Genomic DNA, 17160 nt, shown 5'->3' on the forward strand with positions numbered 1-17160 from the left:
ATCTTGATGGTGGTGTTGCCTCTCCTCACTTGTCTCCTTGTGATTTTTTTGGGCATAAATTACTTGTTTGAGAAAGCGGAACAACTTCTGGCAGCATTAGACAATGTTATATAACCTGGAGAAATGACTTGCATTTGCTTGGAGGCAATGATGCCAAAGTTCTCTTTGCCTCAGATCTGCTGACGGGTTCTGTAGCCTTGCTGTTCTGTCATGGTGGTGTAACCAGCTGCTTGCTTTTCCTTTTTTTTTTTTTGCCTTGTATAATGGAATTTAAAGTACATATGTTGCTATTCTAGAGCACTCATCCTTCTCTCTCCTCCTCCCCTGTGTATGCAGGTAGTCACCGCCTCCATTTCTTGTTGGTAATTGTTCTTGAGCATAAAAATGTAATATATATACACTGTAAAAGCCTGCGAGTTCAAATTAACAAAAAAATACATTGTGTCCTCTGTGGATGTGAAAAATATCTCTCTTATATCTTCTGTTTGTTTCCAATTTCTGTTACACTTTGATCAGAAACACCATTATGAAGAAAACTTTTTTTCCTTTTGAAATTAATTTGTTATTTCTTGTTCTATTATTCTTGCAGTGATTTATTCGTTTCTACTAACCTATCTTTAATTGCAGTTGCACACTATTTATTTTCATTCAGCAGTGTAAAACTAAAACCCCAAACACATTTAACTGAAACAAGTGCCTCACAAACACAGCAGGAGTAGCCACCATGCTGCCCTCCTAATGTTGTTGAACTCCAATTCCCATCAGCCCCAGCCAACATGGCAGGGATGATGGGAACCGTTGTCCAGCAACACCTGGAGGGCACCATATTGTAATAAAAAACTAATTTAAAAAGAAAAAGAAGTGTAATTTAAGCTCACAAAGGTTTGTTGGTTTTTTTACTGGAAAATGCACACTTTTGAGTGAAAGTGCTTATCAGCTTAATTTAGGAGGAGAGACTGTGACTGAAAATAACATCCTGGTTTTGATTAAAATATTTAATAAGAGCTATTGTCTCCTTATTTTATAATTTTGGATTGGAGTTTTTTAATTAAATAAAATCAAGGACCATATGTGCATTTATCATACTTCTAAGACAACTTTTGACCAGTATTATACTATTAAATCAAAACATTTGATTGCTGAAATTTGACATCTAGAACCCTACATAGTCTATAAAGTTATCAGTTGTAGTAAGTGCTCTCTAGCTTAAAGCAAGGATATTGCTGACTCAACACATTGTTGACTCAACAAAGCCCCCCCCCCCCCTATTATGTACTCCTGAGTTTATTATTCTTGGGTTGCTTATGGATACTTCCTAAGAGAGTCGCAGTCTGGGAAATAAAAGACTGCAGCCTGAAGCAGTCTGAGAAATAAAAGAGTATAGCAGAGGTAAATCGTGTGGTCATATTGCATGTGTTTTAATGGGCTGGAACCAAAGCCTTCTGAAATCAGTAGACATTCTTATTTCTTTGGTGTGTGCCAACTTCATATCTTGTCTTCATTTTTTGTATCCATTTTCTTTTGTGCTGCTTTTTAAATTTGCGTCCAGACGGATGGCTACAGGAAGATCATGTCTTATGCTGGGGTTCAGTTCTAAGGGTTCCGTGTGTACACAAAAATGTGTACAGTGGACGCTCGGGTTGCGAACATGATCCGTGTGGGATGCACGTTCGCAACCCGCAGCGGCGCGTCTGCGCACGTATGGGTTGCGATTTGGCGCTTCTGCATGCACGACCGCTGAAACCCAGAAGTAACCTGTTCCAGTACTTCCGGGTTTCGGCAGGTCCGTAAACCCCCCCCCCCCCCAAAAAAATGCAACCTGAATTGTCTGTAACCCGAGGTATGACTGTATACTCAAGCCCTTGGAGCCAAGCCCCTTCTTGAGCATCCTTGGTTTTCCATAATTTGTGAGAAGAGAGAGCCTTGCTTGGAAAGCAACACAGATATTTTAAAAGGCTTTTTATGTGCCAGGAAAATCTGGTGCGAAAAGAGCTTTCATCTGTCTACTCATTAAGAGATCTTGGATCGGTACTGACAGTACTGTCACTAAAAGCAGAGGGAAAATACCTGGGATAGGATTAAAAAAGGAAAATAAATAAATATTTTGTCGTGAGATGTACTATAGAGGAATAGCTTTTAATAAGCCTACTATGAAATGAAGCATTATGTAGTGGGAGTGTATTTTAGAAAACAGCCTTCCCCTACTTGGTACCTTCCATATGTTTTGGACTACAACTCCCATCAGCCTCAGACCTCTCCACTGTTCTTTGATTGTTGTTGGCCTCAGCAACTCCACATAAATAAATTAATTTTTTCAGCTAAAGCCAATAGGTCGTTGCTGCCACTATTTAGGCTACAGAGATCACATATTGGTTGGTTTTCACACATATGGAATTGTGTTGGGTTAGCATCACCTTGTGTTGCTGTTAATAAAATTAAACTTGCCATGATTCTCTTTTTAATGGCTCCCAGTATGTTGATATGCTAACTTACCCCCACCCTCTTAGCCCTGGTGTTAATTTCTGGAGCTCTTGCTCTTTGTTTCCTGTTGCCTGTTAGAATTCCCCTTGTGTGGGGCCCCAGTTGAGTTTGAATAGTTATGTAAGGATTTCATTTTATTCCTGCTCTCTTCCAGTAGTTCAAATGGATTGCGGGCTGAGTAAATGATATCAGATGAAAACGGCGTGCAACTTTTGTTGTAGCAGCCACCCCAGAGAGCAGAGACCTCCCAAAACGTACATGGTTTCTTTTTGTTTTACAGACTGTACTGTTTTTCAGGAGTAGTGTTGGGTACCTCCTCTAATTTAGCACATATGCTAGTTTCAGTCAATAGGACAGAATAGCTTCTGTGATTGGTCCCCAAGTACTTGCTGGCTTTTTTTTTGTACTCATGGCTTTGTGGACCTGAGCTGGGAAAGAAAATAAGTGCCAGTGCTATATAGACTAAAACCTAGGCATATTTAATTGGTTATGTAAGTGACCCTTCTCAGTCACAGCCAAGTTACAGGATCTATATTCACTGGATGTGCTCAATACAGGTTTGTAGGGTAGATTGCTAAGTGCTGTTGATTAGAATATCCGAATACCATGGCATTGTTTAGTCTGTTTCCTCTCTTTTCTCTGCTACTTTAGCAAAAGGCACATTATGATTTTTTGTGTGATTATGGTATTCCAAGCAGAGATGATAAATTATTTTCATTGACTTCAGGCATTTGGTCTGGGGCTAGAATAGCTCATAGTGGTTGACAGTTTGCCATATTATCTTCTGCTGAAGTTACAGAACCAGCTGTTAAAGAAGGTTGCGTTGCAGTCAGCCGTGTACACTGAGCAAAATGCTCCTTTTGGATGAGTCTCAGCACTTCCCAGGTAAGACATGGAAGTCTCATTTCCATCTACTTCTCCTCTTCAGTTGATTTCACAAACAATTCATTGTTTTTAGAAATCGGATGTGTTCCAGGGGTGTTGTGAGAGAGTGGTTGGAATATAATATTTTGTAAAACAATACATTGAGATTCATTATTTATTCAGCAGTCAATAATTTGGTGGAAGTTGAGTGTCTTGATTTGCATGAGAGGCTGACTGTATAATCTTGAACACTGTATAAGGCTATTTACTACTTTTTAAGTCTGAGGATTCTAGTAAAACAACCAATTAACTCTTGTATTTGTTTTGGTGGGATTATTATTTCATATTGCAGCCTCTTTGCACTTGTTGCTTTCCTGAGCAAGGATGTGGCATATTTTGCATGTGTTATTTAATGTGTTTTCTCTCTATCTGAGTCTGCATACTTCTGTAGTTCTGAGAGTTCTTACTGGTTCTGTATTTCCTAGGACAGGATAGTGGAAGTGTATGTGCATTATGTATGCACACACTGCGCTTCTGAGAAACTTTTTTGTTCATCCCTGGAATTCTGAGAATTAGGTTTGCCTTCTTACAAATAGGTTTTATATGGGAGACAAAAAGTTCTGAAATTCTGTTATGAAAAAGTCTTGTTTGAAACATCTCATTTAGTTGTATATGCTCACTGGTATTTATTTTGTAACTTTATCCATTGTTCCTGTTTACCTAGTTCAGCCTTTCTTGTTTACCTAGTTTACCTTTCTAGTTCAGAAAACTGATTTCTTCCCAGTAAACTCATAAAAGAGGAGGTAGGCATAAAGTATTTTTTAAACTCCTCATAGGAGTGATGTTATATGGACTTTATTTTGAAACTGATAAGAGTAATCACGTGTATGTGTATTTTTGCTGGGCTCTGTTTTATCTTTCTATGAATGGTTTAAAAAAGTACAGACAATCCAGTGGTGAGAATGCAACAAATTTCTAACTGGTTTATGGGTCCAAGTGGAAATTGCAAATTTAAATTACAAATTACTATTTAAGAAAGGAAAGATACTTTCAGGAGTAAGACATTTTGAGATCAGTCTTGATAAAGGGAATGAAGAACCTCAGGATCTAGGAAATTTATAAATGTTGAAGGCCCATGATTTCTGGGAATGAGAAATTTAATTAGATTGTAAAAAAAGATTAAAACTGGAGCCACTGGAGTACAGTACTAATTACTGCTGTCTCATCTTTGCATAACACAACAGTCTAACAGACCATGCTGAGCTGCAAGGACTTGACTGAGCATTTCTTCTGCAGTAAGAAGTAGCTTTCGATTCTGCGGCTTTATTTTACTGTCTAACTGAAAAGTTTTTTAGACACACTTTTTTGGAAAAATTTTCATGAGCAAAACCCTGAGCATCCCCTCTAATGCATGTAGAATAATGAGTTTAGTTTTAAACCACCTCTCACGTCCATATATGACACTAAATTTAAACTACAATGGACTTTTAAAAGTATTCATTAATGTAGTGATAAATCAACATGAAAATAGTGGTCTGCACTTAATGATTTACATTGAACCAGCATATGAAAATTATAATCAAACTATCTAATTTGTATGTATTATCACAGTGTAATAAAAATTGTTGCTTCTTTTGAGGAGGTCTTCTGTTGCCTTATATGACTATACCAGGGTCAGCAACCTTTTTCAGCCGTGGGCTGGTCCACCATCACTCAGCCTATGTGGGGGCCGGACTATATTTTGAAAAATAATGATGAACAAATTCCTATGCCTCACAAATAAACCAGAGATGCATTTTAAATAAAAACACACATTCTACTCATGTAAAAACACCAGGCAGGCCCCACAAATAAACCAGAGATGCATTTTAAATAAAAGCACACATTCTACTCATGTAAAAACACTGATTCCCGGACTGTCTGCGGGCTGGATTGAGAAGGCGATTGAGCTGTATCCGGCCCCCGGGCCTTAGGTTGCCTACCCCTGGGCTATACCTTACAGAGCGCTTATTAACTCCATTTTATTATGTGAAATCTGCTGTGCAGATAGGCCAGGTAATTTGCACAAAGTCGTAAGTCTGGTAGGCTTTGAATTTGACCTCAGCTCTATGTCTGCACTGCTCAATACTTCCAATAAATCTTTCCTCATCACTTGATTTTAATAATCTTTATTGATTAATCAGGTTCACTTTACAGCTTTATGAAATTGATAGCAGAAGATAGTGAGTCGTGGTGTTAACACTTAGATTATGTGTTAACACCACGCCTCACTATCTTCTGCTATCAATTTCCTTTTAAAAAGAGGACTACTTGGCTGTGGTGTCTAGTAGTTTGAACACCCACTATATTTTGTGGGACTGCGGTACAGCAGAATAAGGGATATTCATTTAGTTAGCTGGCCTGGACAACAAATCTGGTACCTTGCTTCGGGATCTGCAAATTGTGTTGCAAACTTTTGTTGTTCCACCATGTGGTGAAGTAGTGAATTGTTGCCTTAAATATTTCTTTGCTGGAATCATCCTGAAATTGCAGAGTTTAAAGAAACTCACTTGATAAATTAAGAAAAACATTATGTTCCTGATGGAAGCGAGAAGACAGTGCAGAAAAAGACATGAATGCCGTTATGGTGTTCATTTGTTTTTCTGTTGTTGCTTTTTGGAAAAGTAACCCAGGTTGTTTCAAACACTGTTTTTGTTTTGTTTTGTTTTGTTTTGTTTTGTTTTGTTTAACTTGCACAGTGAAAACCTTGATCTAGGAAAACATTCATTATTGTTTTGGGGGGGTCTGCTACTTGTTATGTTCATTATCTTCCTCTGAAACTAGCCTTTCTTGCTTAACTTCAGAGGAATTCTCACTGATCTTGAAAAAGAAAACGGCAATTAAGTTAGTTATTTCTTTCCCTCACTCATTCGCATCCCCTTGGGAAGCAACCTGTAAAGAAAAGAAGAAAGGGGAAAAGAAAGCTTGATCTGGTGTTTTTAATATAAAGTGGGGTGGGGTGGAAGCGAAGTCATGGTTCTTCAAACTTTATGCTGGCTTTGTGGTCTTAAAAGATATCAGTTGGCCATAGTGCCTTAGTTTCTCAAACTGTCAGAAGCGTAAAATGCTAATGATAACATTCAATGATAACATTAACTACAAATATTTCATCAATCACGAAAACCTCCCTGTTTTCATCTGCCTTTGAGGCATTGTTTATCACAACTCTGGCTACAGTTGAAAGGTTATGCATGTTATTTGAAGATTGTTCCATACAATAGCATGTTCCAATGTGGTGGCTCCTGTGTCGTTTTTTGTAGCAGCTCAAAGCTTAATTACTGGCTACATTTTTCCACACTGCAAAAACGGCTTACCACATAGAGTAATTTATAGATGCTTACATATGGTGATTGTAACAATATGGGCTGGGCATGGGTACATAACAGAGGGACTTAAGTAGCGTGTCCTGAAAGCATACCTCCCCACAAAGAAACATTATGTGAATGGTTAACTGCAAAGCTGTAATATTGTAATCTTTGCCCTTAACAAAGGGCAGGATTCACCTAACAGACATATCAGTGAAAACTCTATATGATGACTTCTACTTGCACAATGGGGTTTTCCCCTCTTCCCCCGCTCTGTGCCCCCCTGAATTTTGGGGTTGGGAGAGCCCTCAGAACAGCAAGGGGGAGGGGTGACCATGCCACCTGGCAAGTTGATATGCTTGTGCAGACAGAACATCAAATAAATTGCAGCTTGAATTCCACCTAAAAACTGCAAGTAGTTTAAAGAATAATGCTGGGATTTAGTGATTTCGAAGTCACATTACCCAATTTTCGCCATGAAAATGTGAAGATGGGCGCTTGATAACGGAGGGACTGCTTGATGTTATCTTTCATGCAGCTCTCTCAGTTGTCAAGTGTCAGATTCCTTGGTTTGGGAGCAAAATGTGAGTGTGCAATAGAGGGTCTTTTTCCCATCTTAGTGCCGCACATTTCCAAAGCCACCAAGAGGCCTTTCTTTGCCTTTAACCACCCTGAAAAATCTACTATAAAACAAATACTATGACTTGTAACAACTGCCTACTGAAAATGAAAGCTTATGTAACCATTGCATAATACAAAATACCTCCCCCCTCACAATTCGGTCTCCTTTCTTCAGACCCTGAATATTAGTTGATCTAGAGAAATAATAATAGCATCTGCACTAATGCAGCAAAGGAGGCATCTACAACATGTGGCTACAGGAGCCAGAATGTTTCTAGTTTAGGTGCACTATTTTAGCACTTGGAAGAAATACTCTATTTGTAGAGGGTAGTAAGCCCCAACTTGAATGTTTGTGACTTCTAATATGAGAGAAGTTGGAAAGTGCTTCAGGCAAAACAGGTCCTTTCATAGCACTTTGCTCTTTTGGGGGGTGGGGGAATTAGCCTGGGTAATTGGAAAACTACCTAACAGCCAGAAAGTACAGTTTCTTATTCTTCCTGTGTATCTGATGAAAGTAATCACTTGTTGAAATTCCCTAGCAGAGAAGGCCTTGAAAAATATTCTAGGTCACTGTGACCCTATCTCTGTTAGTAGAGGAGTGAGATGACTGAAGCAGAAATGTCAGTTTGCAAATTAATTGCTGTAAATTTGAAAGTGGAAATTTCCAGACTTCTGGTATTTAACTGATGACTTAATTACCCAATTCAGACATGTATGTGTGACATGGTTTTATTTGGGGGGGGGGGAGAGCTTAGATTTTAGATAGTAGTAGGAAAGGTTGTAGTGTTTTTGTTTCTTTTAGTAGGGTAGCAGAATAATGTCGCCCCCCCCATTTATCTCTCTCCTGCCACATGTGGCTTTCAGATCGCTTTGCAGACAAGTAATTAACCACACTGCATTCAACAATATCCCAGAATGTTTGTCCTGTGGCTGAGAATAAAAATTAGTTTTGCAGATTGTTAAACATGTTTCCTACTGCTGAGTCAAAAAGGTGTAGTGCTGGCTAAAAACGATGAGGATAATGTTCTTTTCTGTTGCCCTGGTCCATACTGTGTATATATGATTAACACTTAGTAAGATCAGCTACCTGGTTTCTCCTTTTGGTTTGTGAGTGTTGTCATTTAGAGACACGTTCATAAAAGCTTATATAAGTGCTCTTTAGTGTTTATGTAATTCAGGCCTCTTTACTGTGTACAGCAGCGAGGCCAGAATAAGAGCTCGTGAGTATTTGGTGCCTTCGTTGGCTTGCATAATCTTGGAGTTAGAAGATAAATTGCCTGTCACTGAGGTTGGCCTTTAGATGTTCCAGATTTTCTGAGTGTATGCTGCTGCTGCTGCTTTTTAAATGTGGGCTTCCTGCTTTTTTTTGGTGTTGCCTCTTCCCTCACCATCTTACTTTAGCTATTATTTTCCCTTGGATTCATTCTTGGCTAAGTTCTTGAAAAATGCACATGCTGCTCTTCTGTGTGGGAATCAGAGTCATAAAAAGTAGCATTAGCAGACAATGTCTCTGACAGTTGTGGAAGCAAGTGGAAGTGTGACAAGAGTGAGAATGAAAATGAGAAGACAATAATTGGCAAAAAGGAAATGAAGTGACAGTGAGATGATAAGTGTAGGCAAAAGCAGTGTACAGTGGTACCTCCGGTTAAGAACTTAATTCATTCTGGAGGTCCGTTCTTAACCTGAAACTGTTCTTAACCTGAGGTACCACTTTAGCTAATGGGGCCTCCTGCTGCCGCCGCCAAGCAATTTCTGTTCTCATCCTGAAGTAAAGTTCTTAACCCGAGGTACTATTTCTGGGTTAGTGGCATCTGTAACCTGAAGCGTCTGTAACCCGAGGCACCACTGTACTCGTTCTGAATCCTAGAACTCCTTTTCTGTATGAGGGGTTGTTGAGGATGGTGCTCTGATTCCATGTACAGAGGAGTAATACATCTATCTGGGTCCTATTGCCTTCTATGATACTCAGAAAGAGTAGCTCTGTCAGTGCATTTGGACTTTGTAGGTGTGTCATCTTATGTAATCATTATGTAATTAGTTCTTTGTTAGGCCTTTCCAGAGTGGGAGGGACCTAAAGCTACAGAACTGCCAGAAGGCTTGAGACTGCTCTTTAATTAGCTGCCTTGATAAAAGCTTCAGAGGTTTTCAGACTTGGCACTCCTAGGGTCTGGCACAGGGACTTCTCCCTTCCCATCCTTAGTGAGAGGTGAATTTATCTGATTATTTTGTTTGTGCAGATAGAACCTAGAAGAGTCACACTTGCGTTGTTTTCACATCTTTGGTCAGTCGTGAATTGGGTTTCTCTTTTCTTCTTGTTTTTGCAAAGAATTTGTCACTGGAGCAATTCAAGTTCTCCTAATTTCTAGTCTGCGTTTTGTTCAATACAGGGATTTTCATACATTTGCATATTGCAGGAGATGTTGTAGGAAATGTATTTTTCTCCTTCTGGTAACCCCCAACTTCTTCATTTAATGGTGTAGAGCAAATTTCCTCTGATGGCAGCTTCTTTAAACAACAGTGAGGTGAGCAGCTTCTAGGGAAATTTCCTTTCACTTTGTGCACACATTTTTATTTTTTGGTTGTGCAGGAGGTTAGAATGCCTTATCTCAGTTGGTGTAATACAGACAACAAAATACCTCTCTATTTGTGCTAATAAATATTCTAAATTCCCTGTTTGGGGCCGGATTCCTCTCACTGTGGAATCCCACACTTGATTGTCTTAAAATGCATGCCATGGTTGTCTCTGCTTTTGCCACTCCTCTTTTTCACTAATTCATATGGGGCACACATCTGAGTCAGGAGTTGAGTTATTATTGATCCCTGTTTAAGACATAGTATGTTACTGCCCCTTATGTGTGTGTCCATCCAGTACCTTAGGTATTGTGACATGTAGGGGCTGCTGTTTTAAAATAGCTAATGGTATTATAGCCAAAGTGGACTGTGTGAACCATAGACAAGAAATCTGTTACACTCAGTGCTCTACCAGCCTAATTTCTTTTTTGATGGCATGGATGTGGACAGGTATGTTTTTCAAGTGAGATATTTAAAGCAGTACTGGAGGGTTAGAAAAGAAGTTGAAAACCCTTTGCAGTTTGAGCTGTTGGCTGTGAAATTCGTCTCAGGGTGCCCCTGCCAACTGAAGTATGGCAGGTGGATACCAGAGACCTTTTCAACAGCGTCCTCCCAGATATGGAATGACCTCCTCAGAGCATCTTTCCTAGGGTCTGCATAATGGACTTTTCAGCAGGACATGAAGCCTCTTAAAAAATTCCCCAGGCATTTTAATAGGCTTGGCTTTTTTCTTTAGCTCTCATATGTTTTGCTTTTTGCTAGATTTAGTTAGATTTATACTGAGCCTGGCTTTATTCTGTTTATTGTTGGTGTAAGTTTTTATTTATTTTTAAATGGTTTTTAACTTTTCTTGTTAACCTCCCGGAGGGTGTGATTGATTAGGTCTTATACAAGTGATGTAAATAAATAAAAAACAAATTTTGAGTTGCAGAGGATTCTGAGACACACTCCAGAGCAGGGGTGGCAACCTCTGGTCCACGGGTCTAATTAGGCCAGGCATAGGTCACCGTTTGGCTGACAATGCCATTTTCCCCAAACCACAACCATCCACCCCACACCTGATGGAAGGGCAAGTAAGGATATGGCTACAAAGGAACCACTGGGAGCTTGAAGTTGGTTCCCAATTGTTCCTTTGCAAGTGGGACTCACTGACAGCACAGACAGTTCTTTCATTGATAGAGTCTAAAGCATACCTGGCACTGCTGCCTTGACCAACCAAGGTGCTGCAGGAGGGGCTAGAATTACATGGTTTGGCCTATACAGTAGAATGTAGTAGTATAATGTAGGCTGTACCACTTTAAACTACAGTCAGCACTATGTTTAAATGTTCTTCAATATAAAGAACTCCTTAGAAGCACAAAACAACTCTCTCTCCCCTCAAGCTTGCAGATAGCAGTGAGAGAAATGGCCCATTTCTTGCTGTTCTAGTTGCAAGGAGCTTTGTGTTATTTGTAATGTTTACCTTGAGAAGTTATTTTTAAAAAATTGATTTCCCTGTGCCTGCAATCTGAAGTAGCATTCTGTCATTTCATTCTTCTGGACGTCTGAACCAACCCTTACCCAGGACCTATTTTTAGGCATAAAGCTGAGATAAGTAGTTAAAGATGCACATATGCACCTGACATGTTGTATCTGATCCACTGTCAGGTAGAGGTTACTTTTGCCCTAATAAGCATTCACCCCATAGAGGGCAAAATGATGGAAAAGCAGTATATTGGGAAGGACAAAATGATAGGAGATCTAAGTTGAAAAGTTTTGAAGTTTGTGTGTTTGTAGAAGTTGTGGCTGCCCATTGGTTAGGTTACTATCACAGAAGGCAATTGTTCCCTCATCCCACTCCAGGTGAACAGGAAATTGGTAGACCATGGGTAGCGGGGTTGCACAGAAGAGAAGAGATGTGCATGTGGGAAGTAGGTACAGTGGTACCTCGGGTTACCAATGCTTCAGGTTACAGACCCCGCTAACCCAGAAATAGTACCTCGGATTAAGAACTTTGCTTCAGGATGAGAACAGAAATTGTGTGGTGGTGGCAGCGGGAGGCCCCATTAGCTAAAGTGGTACCTCAGGTTAAGAACAGTTTCGGGTTAAGAATGGACCTCCAGAACGAATTAAGTTCTTAATCCGAGGTACCACTGTATAGCCTTTTGGTTTTTATTGCTATTATTTCATCACGGTCAGGAGAAGGGATCAGAACTACCAAGACAAATATTTTACTGGGTCCCAGGGTTTTACCTACCGGTATTTCTGATTTCTGAAAATACTCATTAAATAAAATATGTGAAGGGAATGTGTGTTAGCTGTAGCTGTCTGCTTCTAATATTGGATTCTTCAGCCCTTCAGAATTCTGCATGAACTATGGCTTTGTTTTTGACTCTGGGGAAGTCATTGGTTTAATGACTCATCCTGCAGAATACGGTCATGTGTGCTGCTATTGCTGCTTCCTGTTGCCCTATTTTATCCAATCTTTTGATCTAGTTATATAATTGTGAATGAAAGGGAAAAGCCATGGGTGTAAAATAACTTTGTATAATATTACCATACTTTTTGACTTAATATTCCAGAGAAATGTTATTTAACATGGGTAGCAGAGTTCTAGTCTGATAACTTCCAAGAAATTAGACTCTCTTCCCAGTACTGGGATTCCTTGGGGTAAATGAGTGCAATCTGTGGGCTTGTTTGTTGTGACATTTATGTTGCCGCATGCTTCCCTAAAGGCGGTGTCTGTACTAGAAAATGTATCAAGTTCAAGGAATGACCTAGCTTTTGCTTCCTCTGTATGTGTTTCTGTGTGTGTGTGTGTGTGTGTGTGTGTGAGAGAGAGAGAGAGAGAGAGAGAGAGAAGAGCAGAGAGGAGAGGAGAGGAGAGGAGAGGAGAGGAGAGGAGAGGAGAGGAGAGGAGAGGAGAGGAGAGGAGAGGTCAGGTTTGGTTCAGCTGCACTTGTTCCTTGTAGGAATGTAAAATTATAGAGCAAATAGGTGCTGTTTGCACTTAGATCATTTCATTTAAAATGCTTTGCCATGATATGAAGGGGTTCTGAGTCCTTAGGTACGATCTGAGAGTCCAAATCAACCAGTTTTTTGGCTTATGAAACAGATTTTCAGCATGCAGTGAGCCTCTGTCCTGCTATTTTAACACATGACAGTTGTCCACATGTGACCATTCAAATGTAACATTTATGGAAGTGGAGCTGCTTCCACATAGTTTAAGGGTGAGGAACTTTTCTGTCCAGACCTTAGTCTCCCCAAACCCTGGCAAGCCCGAATTGGCAGGTGGGTGGTCAGTCACTTGATGTCATAGTGACACCTGCTCCTTAAACTCACATTCTTTTGTGTGTTGACTTCCATGCAGCTTGTTAAACCTCTGAAAACTGGAGTGTTAAAGAGTAATGCAAGGCTGCTTGGAAAGGGGCTTTCAAGGGGCTGTTCTTTGAACCTCTGGTTCCATTCAGGAAACTGCTTCCTATTCCTTGAAGAAGCCTCTCTCCTATGGCCCATCAGCTGATGGATGGATGGGAGCAAGCCTTGCTCCAGCAAAGGAACAAATTGGGAGCTCACTTAAACCTCTGATTGTTCCTTTGATGTCCTGCCCTATTTAGTACCTGACACATGATGTTGCGTGGCTTCCCAGAAATGGCTTAGCAGGCCATGCTTGACCCACAGACCAGAGGTTCCCCACTCCTAACATAGTTCAACTCCACACCATTCCAGCAGTATGTGTTTATAAAATAAAGAAAAAGGAAGAAAAAAACCTCAGCAGGCAGGATATCATGGTTATTTAAGAGGTAACTGTGGCATAGTAATTGCATCAGTTCCCATGTGTAGTGTGTGTGTATTTATATACATACAAACAACACACGCATAGGTACATATGTATCATTTTGCTCAAGTGGCATTGGACCATGTGGAAGCTGTCAGAAATGTCTAACCTATTGCCAGAACTCAATTTCTTTTGTGAGTGAGGGTGTCTACAAAATAAGTTTAGAAACTTGGGGTTTTCAGCATCTTAAGGACTGATAAAGATCAAGAAGTTACTTGACTTCTTGGTTTGAATTAGCACATGTGGAAGGAAAGAAAGAAAGAGAAAGAAAGAAATAGTTGATTTTGTACAACTTACTCTAACTTTCTTTCTTTCAGACCAGTCCCATGAAGCGGTGTTTGGCAGTGATCATCTTCAACATGGTGAAGATGGGGAATGGCAACGCTCTACTTCAACTACCTCATCTCAGAGTGAACAGGCAGAGAAACTGTTGCAGAATCAGCACAAGAGCCTGGCCTCTGAGGACACCAAAAAGAAGAGGGCTCAGAAACCTTCTCACATGAGGAGGAACATAAGGTGAACAGCATTTTTAAAAAATGTGTACAGGATTTAAGTATCGTAATAATTAACAGATTGCCATTATCAGTGTTGTTTATTACTGTCCCTTGAACCCAATTTAGGATAGTGTGTTCAAGAGCTGTAGACATATGCTAAAATGGAAATGAAATGATACTACTGAAGGGGAAGATCGCAGGTTTGGTGGTTATTACAAGGAAAATATTGAAAGGCAAATTTAGAAGGCATATAGATAAAGTGATCATTGATGGTTGATTCCTTGAGACTGTTCTTGCAGAATCCCATGAAAGAGTGGCACAATCTGATGCTCTTTCCTTTGAACCAACAGCACTTTTGGAGCTTTAATTAGTATTACATGCTTTTAAAAATTATTTTGAGATTCTTTTTTCTGGCAGGTGTGTTATCCACAGCAATATAGAGTGGTACCTTGGTTCCCAAACTTAATCCGCTCCGGAAGTCTGTTCCAAAACCAAAGCGTTCTAAAACGAAGGTGTGCTTTCCCATAGAAAGTAATGCAAAATGGATTAATCCATTCCAGACTTTTAAAAACAACCCCTAAAACAGCAATTTAACATGAATTTTACTATCTAACCATTGATTCATAAAATGAAAGCAATAATCAATGTACTGTACTATAAAACAAATAAGACAGTATGTAAGAGGATAACAATTTTTAAAAAAATTCTTCTTACATGCACTGATGATAGTCATTGTTTGGATGGGGGGGCTTTTATCTATTTCTGCAGTCATACAATCAATCAATCAATCAATCAATCAATAGCTGCACTGGGTTTCACACAGTCACAAAAACAAGTCCCAAGCCACAGTCACAAGTCAGTCCCATAAAACAAAGAACAAGTCACTGTCAAAAAAACAAAAAAGCCACACAAACAAAAACGCAAAAAATAGCAAAAACAAAAGCTCCAAATATCACCTCTGTGTTGCCTGGGTGCTTGACACTCAACAGCCAACAGACTCAACAGGAAGCCTCTGATTAGAAGCAGAACATGTTCCGCTTCCAAGGCAAAGTTCACAAACCAGAACACCTACTTCCAGGTTTGCAGTGTTCTATTTCCAAGTTGTTCATAAACTAAGCTGTTCTAAAACCAAGTACCAATGTAATAATCTTGATAGTAGAGAGCATTAGGACTGTGGCCCATATCCGGCAACACCAAAATTTCCCTCTGCCTTTTCTTCTGGAATGACAAGCTCATAGATGAGTTACCAGGCCAGCAAAAGTATGTAGCTATATATACCAGTTACACCACATAGGTCCTAAGCTACTTCTCTCTGTTTTAGATAACTTTATTTATAGCAAAGGGATCTCCCCCCTCCCTGTTTAGCAGTGTGCCCCCTGTGAAGCCATGCCATACTTCAAATGTCAAACCACTTGGGGTATTTATATTAGCCTTTTATTTTTAAAACAAAATGTTTTCTACCTCTTTGCAACTTGAAGACATGTGAATGTGACCCATTTCCTGTATATTCTAACTTGCATGCATACTTTGCTTCAAGCTGCTGTAGTACAGCCAGTGGCGTAGCATGGGTTGTCAGCACCTGGGGCAAGGCAAGTAATTTGCGCCCCCTAACCCTAACCCCCAGATGTTGTGCCCAGTGCGGCCGGGGCCCCCTACACTCCCCACGCTACGCCACTGAGTACAGCACATACTTACCAGCAACTTATTTCCCTCAACCTTTCAATTAAAACTTTCAGAATCAGATATATTAATCTCTTCAATGCCAGCCCCTTCCTAGTATAAAATTAAACACTTGCCCTGCAGCTGTAAGTGAATTGTCTCTATTGAAATAGAGACACCTGTGGTGTTCTTGGGCCTTCCTGTAACTTTCCTTCTGAAAAAGCTGTGCACCAGTTGTTGTTTTTAATTCCAGTTGGCAAAACGAAGCTAACAGAAGCTGCATAGAGAAACTTTGTTTAGGAGTAATATGTTCTCTGTTTGTGCATTCAGGAAGCTACTGCGGGAGGACCAGTTGGAAGCTGTGACAAAAGCAGCCCAGCAGGAGGAGTTGGAAAGAAGGAAGCGACTTGAGCAGCAAAGGAAGGAGTATCAAGCCAGCATCCCCACAGTACCCTTAGAGTTTCTCCCAGGTAAAGAGTGATGATGGTGACTACTTCTGAACCAAAAACCTACCTGAGGACAAGTACTATCTTCAGTCCTCCCCCCAAGCTAAACTTGCTAAACTTCCAAAGAAGGCTTAGATAAACTCTTTGCATTTATATCTCACCTTCCTTCCTTCCAAGGCAATTACAGTGTGGCATACATGGTTTCTACCCCCCTCCCTTTATCCTCACCCTGTGAACATAGGCTTGGCTGGCCTTCGAACACCCATTGTGCTTGATGGCTGAATTTGAATCTAAGTCACCTTAGTCCTAGGGATGTGGGTGGCGTTGTGGTCTAAACCACTGAGCCTCTTGGGCTTGCCGATTGGAAGGTCGGCAGTTCGAATCCCTGCGATGGGGTGAGCTCCCGTTGCTCCGTCCCAGTTTTGCCAACCTAGCAGTTTGAAAGCATGCTAGTGCAAGTAGATAAATAGGTACTGCATTTCTGTGCTCTCTGGCTTCCGTCACGGTGTTCCGTTGTGCCAGAAGCAGTTTCGTCATGCTGGCCACATGACCCGGAAAGCTGTCTGTGGACCAATACTGCCTCCCTCAGCCTTGACCCCATAGTCAAGTTTGACTGGACTTAACCGTCCAGGGGTCCTTTATCTTTTTACTTTTTTACTTTGATATTTTAACGCCTACACAAGTACCGTGGGAATGGCTGCAGTACATCATTCCTTGTGGTTTCTTAGCGTGGTTGTATACCTGTCAAATGTTATACAACTATTTTTCATGTTAAGTAAGGCTTACTGTTAATAAAAGATGGGCTCATTACCATCATCTTTAATGTAAGTGAATTTGTAATCTCTGTGGTCAAAGTAATGACC

The 17160-nt window shown here is 40.2% G+C and overlaps 1 protein-coding gene across 8 annotated transcripts in view; it reads left to right on the plus strand.

The window, feature by feature from the left end:
- The window catches only part of RAD54L2 (RAD54 like 2), a 74868-nt gene that overhangs the window by 31364 nt on the left and 26344 nt on the right, over positions 1–17160 (plus strand). For 5 of the 8 annotated variants that reach the window (XM_083726490.1, XM_083726489.1, XM_083726494.1 and 2 more), the window contains 2 exons: positions 14016–14214; positions 16182–16321. In XM_083726490.1, coding sequence (XP_083582616.1) covers positions 14016–14214; positions 16182–16321 — 339 coding nt within the window. Of the gene's footprint in view, positions 1–2638; positions 3367–14015; positions 14215–16181; positions 16322–17160 lie in introns of those variants that run through there. The other 3 variants (XM_083726491.1, XM_083726492.1, XM_083726496.1) reach the window with 3 other exon arrangements.

The sequence above is a fragment of the Podarcis gaigeae genome, assembly GCF_964106915.1.
Source record: "Podarcis gaigeae genome assembly, chromosome: 2".
In the NCBI taxonomy this organism is placed as follows: domain Eukaryota; kingdom Metazoa; phylum Chordata; class Lepidosauria; order Squamata; family Lacertidae; genus Podarcis; species Podarcis gaigeae.